The sequence below is a fragment of the Schistosoma mansoni genome, chromosome 5, assembly GCF_000237925.1.
Source record: "Schistosoma mansoni strain Puerto Rico chromosome 5, complete genome".
Taxonomy (NCBI): Eukaryota; Metazoa; Platyhelminthes; class Trematoda; order Strigeidida; family Schistosomatidae; genus Schistosoma; species Schistosoma mansoni.
The window spans coordinates 4895702-4906106 of record NC_031499.1 but is presented as its reverse complement, the minus strand read 5'-3'; the positions used below and the strand labels follow the sequence as shown (position 1 = coordinate 4906106).

Below are 10405 nucleotides of genomic sequence, written 5' to 3'. Positions count from 1 at the left end.
ATATATATATATATATATATCTGTAGGTGCCTCACAATCTTTCCAAAAAAACCCACTTTCATATCTACCAACTAACGAACCACATGATACCACAATTGAAATTCTAAGTTTTAGATACCGTTTTTTCGAATGTGCTTTTTGTATTTAAACAATATCTATATTCACTTGATTTATCTTAGATATATCATCTATGGTACCCTAGTGAATAAAAGAATCACACACACACACATACACATAGATATCAATATACAAGAGAAAGAAATATGTAGTTGACTTAGATTTTGTTACTATAATATGTCATTCGGTTTTTCATACATTGATAGATTGGAATATTCAATTTATTTTAAATCATCATAAAATAATAAAGTACTAAATTAATCTGAAAATGTGACAGTATACATCAGACATGAATATCGATTCTATAAGTTATCACCTATTGTATGTGTTTAGTTTGTTTATTCTGGTTGGTGTGTTTTTTTTTGTCTTGGTCCACCAGGGTGTTTGGTACCTGAATGGTTGCGCCAAAGGATTGGGCTGTACTGTTCGGATTGTAGCGTTCAAGCTTATATAGTGTCTGGTTCTCCGATAGGGCGGGATTGAGATGTACTGTTTGGGTTAAGCCTGGGCAGTGTCTGGCTCTCCTGTTAAATGGGATTGGGTTGTACTGTTTGGGTTGCCGCGTGAAAGTCTGGATGGTGTATGGTTCTCCTGAAAACTAGTGCATGATTACCCTGGCCCATAAGGGTATATTATATAACTGAGTTTTTTGTCTTGCCAAGACTATTTTCTACGGGATGGGGTTAATGACCCCATATCTAATCCTCTTCTTTTATCCGGGTTTAGAACCGGTAGTAGCCCTAGAAGAGCTACAGGTAGAGTTGGATAGAGAATGCTGGTAAGTGGCCTATGCTCTTCCATAAGGAGTAACAAGCGTAAATAAGTAAGTAATATGTGTTTAAGGGGACTTAGAATCTGATCAGATTTAGTTTTGTATCACAATGAATTGTAGTTGGAGTTCACTAATAGATGATGATGTTGTTGATAGTATGAAATCATAAGAATTATGTGTTTTTTCTTCCTTCCATGGGGATAGATAGTTGATCAATGATCATTTTGATACAATATATGAGTATCTTTCTAACCTGTTTTATGTTTTGTACATTAAATGAACTCACAATCATACTTGATAAGTAATCAATGGATCTAATGATCAAGATTTCTTTCAAAGTACAAAGGACTTTCTTGAACAATACCTAACTGAACAATAATTCTTGATTTATTAGTGATTAACCAAAAGTTGAGTGTAGCAGAGCACTTATGAGAAATCATAATTAAAAGGATTGGCTAAGTTATAAATTGGGCAAGAGTTTATTGAAGATATGAAATAGAGGTAAGATTATATTGTTAGTTAATTGCAACTGAGAATATAGATTACTTGATTTATTTTCAGTTTTTCATTCCTACTTGTAAGGATGACTCGTTGGTAAATTAAAGAAAGCCTCAAGAAGCCCAAAAAGAGCCGAAGATATTCCATCCAATCAACACTAAAGGAACATTCTAGAATGTCGACATGTAGCCCCCCTATTGGATAAAATAAGAAGAACTCCATATGTGCCTATTGGCTCTCCAAAATGATGGTTTACTTTCAGTCAATAACTATAAATACACGAGATTTTTGTACTATATTTGACAGTGTGTTGGGAAATACATTCCTACTTACTAGACTTTTGTCTTCTGTCTTGCAACGTTGAGGGTTCGATCGTTCAAGTAGTCTATTAGTAGAACACTACTATAATCAATTTGAGATTTAAAGATGCTAGGTTCGATTCCATGTGAGGTTGTGAGAGGTATAATATCGAGGGCTCATAGCCTACTGTGGAAAAGGTGCCCATTGATATTTAATTTTCTAGTTGATGACAGTTCGTGATAAAGATTACTTTGAAAATAAACAAAGACTTTTATAAGACTGTTTGATTTAATAGTTATACATCATTTGACAATTGATGATTTTATGTTTAATATTTTTATTTATTACACTAGTTTATCATCTTTTCAGAACAATGAATTGAATCCCTTAAGAAATAATTTATTTACAATGTCAATTTAACAATTATCACCGAAATCTTCTATTTATCATGACCATTAAATGTTAATAAACTAGGATGTTTCTTAAAACTACCGAAGGGCCACATGAAGGCATACGCTAATATTGTAAGCAAAGATGGATAGTGGTTAGCAGTGGAATCCAGTTTGACGCGCGTTTCGTCTTATTTGGGACTCAACAGCTGGATGTACCTGTATCTCAGTGTTGATGTTCACTCCACAACTCGAACCCAGTACCTTTCGTTTCAAACGCCATCGCGTTATCAACTCAGCTACTGAGTCTCGATAGCCACTTGCTTGTGCAATGGGGTGAAGTTTAAATTCATTTAGTATTGTTTGTCTGAATCTTCCCATTGATGTTTAGTCTTAGTTCACAAGTATGTACATATGTCAATAAGAAACTGACCAGTCGCAATCCTAAACATCAATGGGAGGATTCAAACAAACAATACAAATTGAATTCATACCCTAATATGTTATAAATACGAAGGTCAAATGATTAACATGTATAGTTGAGAGAGTTTGCAATATTCTAAGTCAAAGATATAATCTGCATACTGTTTGTACAAATCAACCTGTTAATGATTAATCTAGATGAATATTAGTAAAGTTTCTGCACTACATAACAGCAAAGTTAATTTACATAAGTGAACTGATCACATAAATATATAACCACTGAACCACTAAATGTATTTCAAAAATCTATATGTATTTCTAGTTATGTAAATTTATTCTTAATGTTTTGACACGTTACGTTAATCTTTACTCATTGAGAACCATAAATATAGATCAGAGTGTAGCGTGCGCTACTTATATCGGCATAAGTAGTATATATAGCGAGTCAGGAATGGAATTTTTTGACAGAAGAAAATTGAGAAGATTGAGAAAGGAAGAATAAGAACAGAAAACAATTAGTATGGAAATGCAAGAACAATAAAGTCGGAGTCAGTTAATGAACATCTTGGAAATGAAGTATTAGAGTATGATTTTTCTATTTTAGCAAGTAACTCTGTAAACTGATAAGATTTCTTTAAATTATACATAGTCACTAAAATGATGAGTTCCTGAAGTAATTAAGCCCCCAAATGCCCCGTTGCAGTCGAGAGTGTGGAGAGTCCGCTCTCCCTCTCCAAATACTCTCACATAGCCACGCGTATATAGCCTTTGTCAGGGAAGTCCTACTCACTGCCTTCTCGTGGCATTATTGTTGTTTACGAAATTGAGAGGACGAAAAGAGAATGTCCGGCGCTATAACCGGGTTGGTAGACACGGAAAGTCCACCTCGGGGAGTTGGAAAACCATGATTCCAAACCAATGGTGCACATGGGCTCCAGTATCCTGAAGGAACAAATGGAGTATGAATCAATTGTTGGTCACCGGCTACCATGGGACTGCATCTCCTTACGATGCTTCACTGCCTTGTGGATCAGATCTTTAGGTCAAAGGATCAGGGTGTGGCCCCCTAAGAAAATCACCTGCTTCGGTCTGGGCACCTTAGCAGTATCACAACCCTCACACAAATCGAATGGGATTTGTGCGGCGCATATATATCTGGTGCTTCCTTGTACCAATATTTATGTGTTTAGATAATAATAATAGTAATAATAATAGTAATGTAATGAAGCCTACTTAACGTAATGAATAAATAATAATATAAAACAACATATTTATTAGACATTGCTAAATCAGAATATCATCTATCCACCATCTTATTTATTTGAGAAATAATTTAACCATCTCGACTATTTTGAATCAACTCTATATTTAAAACACTACTAATAGTAGATCAATTTCATACTAACAATGTTATCATTCCAATCAAATTTGTTATAATCAGAGAAGGGGTTTTGTGGATATTATAGTAATTTAATAGTTGAATTCATGAGTTAATTGAAGCTAGAACATCATGGAAAACCTAGATGCACTGGATGGCCATTTCGTTCTAGTATGGGACTCTTTAACAGTAAAATAGTAACTCATTGAATACAATGGTGGATAGTGGCCGATTTCGTGAATGGGTTGGAGTTAGACATTAACACCGCTGGATGCTGGACATCTCAATGTTCTAAAGATTAAGCGCGTGCGAGAGACTGGTAGATCCTGGATTTGAGTCTCGCGAGGCGGGATCGTAGATGCTAGCTACTGAGGAATCCCATACTAGGATGAAACGGTCATCCAGTGCCCCTAGGTTTTCTACTGTGGTCTAGCTTCAATTGACACATGAATTCAACTATCAAAATTTAGTATAATATACTTTGAAGATTTTTATTTTTTTCACTAATATTTCATATTATTCATAAAAACCGTCAAGATCATAATTTATGAATGAACCAATCAGATATAAGATAATGAATCTTGGATTTCGGCGCTAAATTTCATCCATCCATTTAACTGAATAGTATTTTGTCATTTTAAATGATTTCAGTTCGTGATAAAAAACCGTAAATCTAATTCCTAACCTTAACCATCAACTGTAAAACAATGATTTATAAGCCTCATTTAGCTTTAGTAAAGTAAATGAACATCTTCATAGTTACTTTAGCGTTGTTCGAATGTCGTCCATAAATTATAAGTTTTATCGAATGAAATCTTTTAATTTTATAGAATTAGCTTATTACAGAATATATTCAAGGGAACCTAATTAATTAATAGTCATATTTAAATGTTTAAAAACACTTTAATTAGCCAAAACAAACAATACCTTTATCCTATATCATTATTGTATATTATTATATATTGAATACAATCATTAACTATATGATTAGATTAGATAAGTTGAAAGAGCAAAGTTTAATATTTAAATAGAATTTACCATTAAATGAAATGATAACGTATTAGAATAATGGAATATTCTAATAGTTGTGAATATGAAATATTGATTTGAATCGTAGTTACTTACTAACTTACTCCTGTGACCCCTCGTGGAGGAGTATAGGCCGACCACCAGTATTCTCCATTCAACCCTGTCCTGGGCAATCATTTAGAGTTCTTTACAGTTAACATTCAACCTTTTCATAACTGCTTCTATTTCCCGGCGTAAGGTGTTCTTTGGCCTTCCTCTTTTCCATTTCCCTTCCGGATTCCAAGTTAGGGATTGAGCCGTGATGCACATTGGTGATTTCCTTAATGTATGTCCGATCCACTTCCAACGTCTTTTCCTAATTTCCTCTTCAGCTGGAAGCTAGTTTGTCCTCTCCCATAAAACGCTGTTGCTGATAGTATCCGGTCAATGGATGTTGAGTATTTTGCGTAGACAACTGTTTATAAATACTTGTACCTTCCTGATGATGGTCGCAGTAGTTCTCTACGCTTCAGCTCCATACAGTAGGACTGTCTTGACGTTCGTATTAAGATTCTGACCTTGAAATTGGTTGAGAGTTGTTTTGAGTTCCATATGTTCTTCAACTGTAGAAATGCTGTCCTTGCTTTGCCAATCCTCGCCTTTGCATCTGCATCTGATCCTCCTTGTTTATCAACGATGCTCCCCAGGTACTTGAATGTTTCCACCTCTTCCAGAGTTTCTCCATCAAGTGTGATTGGGTTGGTGTTATCCGTGTTGTATTTGAGAATCTTGCTTTTTCCTTCGTGTATGTTGAGGCTTATTAATGCAGAGGTTGCTGCTGCTACATTATTTGTCTTCGTCTGTAATTGTTCGTGTGTACGTGATAGAAGGTTAGTGCTAGTAGTAGTAGTAGACAAATTTGGATGTCAAACTTCTTCGGATTTCCAATTTATTTGACGTTGTAGTTACTTTTACGCAAGTTCATTTATTGAAACACATAAATATTGGTATAAAGGGGCATAGAATACATATACTCCACACAAATCACTCGATTTGTGTGAAGACTGGAATACTGCTCAGGTTGTTTTCTTAGGAGGCCACACTCGGAGCCTTCGATCTTAAAGGTCCGAACCACAAAGCAGTGGAGCAACATCAGGAGATGCAGTGACATGGCATCCGATCACCAACAATAGGTTTATACACCATTTTTTCCTTCAGGATTCTGGAGCCCATGTGAACCATTGGTTTGGAACCAGAGTTTTCCAACTCCTCTTTGTGGATCCTCTGTATCCACCAACCCGGTTAATGCACCGGATATTCGCTTTTCGCCATCTCAATTTCGTAAACAATGCCCGTGTTATGAGAAGAGATTAAGTAGGAATTCCGCGTAAGTGGTTGTATGAGAGATTGGATTTGGAGAAGGAGAGCGAACTCTCCTCACTCTCGACCGTACCAGGGCATTTGAGAGCTGAATAGTTTAATTGTGTACCTAACTGGTAGTCATGAATAGTGTATAAAAACTGTATGATTTCACAAGGGAAATACGGTAATTTATTTTTGAAATCTAAGTAAATTTAGTAAGGCTATAAGATTATAATTTGTTTTAAATAAACTACCGGGAGAAACTCTATATCCAAGGTGATATAATAATTCAAAATTATTAGAATTCAGATTCACTGAAAACCATATTGAGATATAGGTTACCCATCTATCTATCTATCTATCTATCTATCTATCCATCTGTCTGTCTGTCTATCTATCTGTCTGTCTGTCAATAGTCTACCGTGTGAACACACACCTACCTATCTGTCTATCTATTTGTTTACCTGCTTATATATATGACGATAGCTTGTGTAAAGAAAAGTGATAAATTTATTAATTACTGTTATATATTACTAACTATACAACTATATCTTAAAGGAATGTAGTTCCAAATCAACCGTATCTAAATTTATCATTATTATAAACCAATGATGATATCCAATTAGTATTGTTTGTTTGAATCTTCCCATTGATGATTTTAGGACTGCAACTGGTCAGTCTCTAATTGGAATATGTGCATACTGTGTGTACATCCAGCTGACGAGTCCCAAATAGGACGAAACGCGCGTCCTGGATTTCACTGCTAGCCACTATTCATCTTTGCTTACAACGATGATATCGTTTAAAGAAATTTTAATGAGTGGACACGTCAATGATTTCATTTTGTCTGTTTTTCTATTTCATAAGATTAAATTAGCTTCGTAATCTATGACAGAAATGATGAGCAATTAAAGAACAAAATGGCGAGACTATAATTTATAGACGAACCAATCAGATTTAGGATGATAGGTCTTGAATTTTGACAAGAAATTCATTTAGACATTTGGCTAAATAGCCTTTCGGCATTAAAGCTAATGCCATTTCATGATGAAAACCATAAATTTAATTCCGAACCGTAACCAACAACTGTAAATCATAATCATGATTTCTCACATTAATTTATAAGCCCCAGTTAACCCTAGTAAGTAGGTGGACAATTTCAAGGTCACTTTAGCGTTGCTCAAGGTCGTGCATAAATTAAAGTCTCTTCGTTTTATCGATGTAACGAATCGGCTATATCAAGCCCACATAAACAGACTAAATCACTCATTCGTCTCAAGTCACATTTCGATCTTGTCAATTATTTGTCTATTAACCCTAACTGTTTTCATATGATTGTATGTGTTTTAATTGCTTACTGTCTGTAACTTACTTTTGTCTGAATATAAACTTTGAATCACGCTTGATTAAAACGAGTTGGCTCATTTGCCCTCTCCACTGAGTATCGTTTCATTTATCTTCGCTTCTCTCTCTCCTACTAGCTTCTTTCATTTCGTTTCCCTGATTATCTAACTAAATCAATGAGCGTACGAAATATACATATTAGAACATAATTCTCGTATTTGACCAATTTCATTCCGTTATTCACTAATGCGATTTAGGTCGATAATAATATACGAGGGTAGATAGGAGTCATTAATACGATCCAATTGTAGTCAGATACAAGGCAACTAAAGTGGCGAGCCCGTCGATAACTGTTGAGGTGATCCAGAAAACTCCGTGAAAAAGCCAACAAAGGCTTTGAAAACTCTGAGAAGTATCTTAATCGATTAGCATTCACTAGGACTTTTGCCAGAAACATCTAGGAAGTGAAAAGTCACATGTCGAGTTTCTGATTAAATGATTATCTATGTTGCTACTATGTTTGGTAGCATTCCAAAATTTTCCGGAAACCCAAGGCCATCTAAAATACCATTAAAACCCTAGCCCCCAAATGCCCTAGTACGGCCGAGAATGGGGAGAGTCCGCGCTCCCTCTCCAAATGCTCTCACACAGCCATGCGTATATAGCCTCTTTCAGGGAAGTCCTACTCACTGCCTTCTCGTGGCATTATTGTTGTTTACGAAATTGAGAGGATGAAAAGAGAATATCCGGCGCTATAACCGGGTTGGTGGACACGGAAATTCCACCTCGGGGAGTTGGAAAACCATGATTCCAAACCAATGGTGCACATGGGCTCCAGTATCCTGAAGGAACAAATGGAGTATGAATCAATTGTTGGTCACCGGCTACCATGGGACTGCATCTCCTTACGATGCTTCACTGCCTTGTGGATCAGATCTTTAGGTCAAAGGCTCCGGGTGTGGCCCCCTAAGAAAACCACCTGTTTCAGTTTGGGCACCTTAGCAGTTTTACAGTCTTCACACAAATCAAATGAGATTTGTGCGGCGCATATATATCTGGTGCTTCCTTGTACCAATATTTATGTGTTCAAATAATAATAATAATAATCAAGATCATTGATCACATATACGTGTCTGGATCAGCTAACATTTGAACAGGAACCGACGCATCAGCTAGCATTACATATACATATATATTTATACTCATGACTTGTATCAGTATTCACTATTCCTATACAATCTTAGATTTCTCTAATCTATTATATCTGGTTAATAATTATTCATTATAATTGAATCTAATCAATGAACATAATACACATAGATAGAACTTACCAAAGTATCTGATATAAAATGATTATTATCAATATCATTACAAGTAGAAATAAGCATTACTTTCATACCATTTTGTAATTCGAAATGTCTGTGAAAATGTAAAGCATAATGAAAAAGAAAAGGAGAGTAATTTATTTTCAATATAAATAGGTTATGTCTTTAATATACAATTAACTTTCATCTTATAAGGGGGTTGTTTATGAAGATTTTTAGTAATTTTTACATATAGTTAAAATCATGAGTCAATTGAAGCTACACCACCATGTAAAACCTGGAAGCACTGGACGAGATATCAACACACTGAAGACATTGCTGAAATGGTTGCTCAACTTCGTGGATTGGTTAAAGTTAGACAATAACACCGTTGAGTGCCGTATCAGTGATCTATCGGTTAAGTGCTCGCGCGCGAGACTTGTAGGTCCTGGATTCGAATCTCGCGAGGCGGGATCGTGGGCGCGCACTGCTGAGGAGTTCCACAACAGGACGAAATGGCCATCCAGTGCTTCTAGGTCTTCCATGGTGATCTCATGGTGGACTCATAATTTCAACTATATATTCATCTTATAAGAAAAAATTTAGAAAAATTTACATATCACCCATGTGATACATTTTGTTTACCATGGAAAACATGAAATTTTTACTTCAGATTGAATATCAAAGTAGAAAATACTGAGGTATAAGAAAATTGTTTGATCTTATGAATTGTATTCAATTCAAAATAAATAATAAATTGTGATTTTCTAATTAACTGTAGTCTATGTATGAATTCTTGAAATATAACACAGCACACCAATTCAAGCACATTTGATGGTGAAGCTCTGGAAGAAATGAAAACTTTCATGCACTTGAGCAATGTCATTGATGAACAAGGAGGATCTGATTCAGATGTAAAGGTAAGGATTGGCAAAACGAAAGCGGTATTGCAACAGATGGAGGACATACGTTACTCAAAACAACTGTCAGAATCTTCATTACGAATATCAAGACGGTTATATTGTACGGAGCTGAAACGTGGAGAACTACCACAACCATCATCAAAGCAGCACAAATATTTATAAACACTTGTCCACACAAGATACTCAATATCTGTTGGATGGATACTAACAGTATTAATCTACTGTGGAAGAGAGTGAACCAACTTACAACTGAAGTGGAAATTAGGAAAAGACGTTTGAGGTGTGTAGGACACATTTCAGAAATCATCAAACTCTATCACAAATTAAGTCTTAACTTGGAATACACAAGGCAAAATAAAAGTGAAAGACCAAAGATCAGATTGAATCAGGGATTGGAAGCAGACATCAAAAGAATAAATAGCACTTGGGAACAACGGGAAAGGAGAGCCCAGGACAGAGTACGTTGAAGATTTCTGGTAGTACATCTATGCTCCATCATAATGGGTTATATGTGTAAGCATGTAAACTATTTTCTACTAAGTGCAGGTTGGTAGGAAATAAGTATTGGTTATTTAAAAAAATGTATC

The 10405-nt window shown here is 35.4% G+C and overlaps 1 protein-coding gene across 1 annotated transcript in view; it reads right to left on the bottom strand.

The window, feature by feature from the left end:
• Smp_156960.1 overlaps positions 1 to 8988 on the bottom strand; it is a gene marked incomplete at both ends in the record, with an annotated part of 88301 nt that extends 79313 nt beyond the window's left edge. Inside the window, one exon of the mRNA XM_018797702.1 lies at positions 8923 to 8988. Within this exon, the coding sequence (XP_018652718.1) occupies positions 8923 to 8988 (66 nt within the window). The remainder of the gene's footprint in view (positions 1 to 8922) is intronic.
• Between the last annotated feature and the right edge of the window lie 1417 nt (positions 8989 to 10405).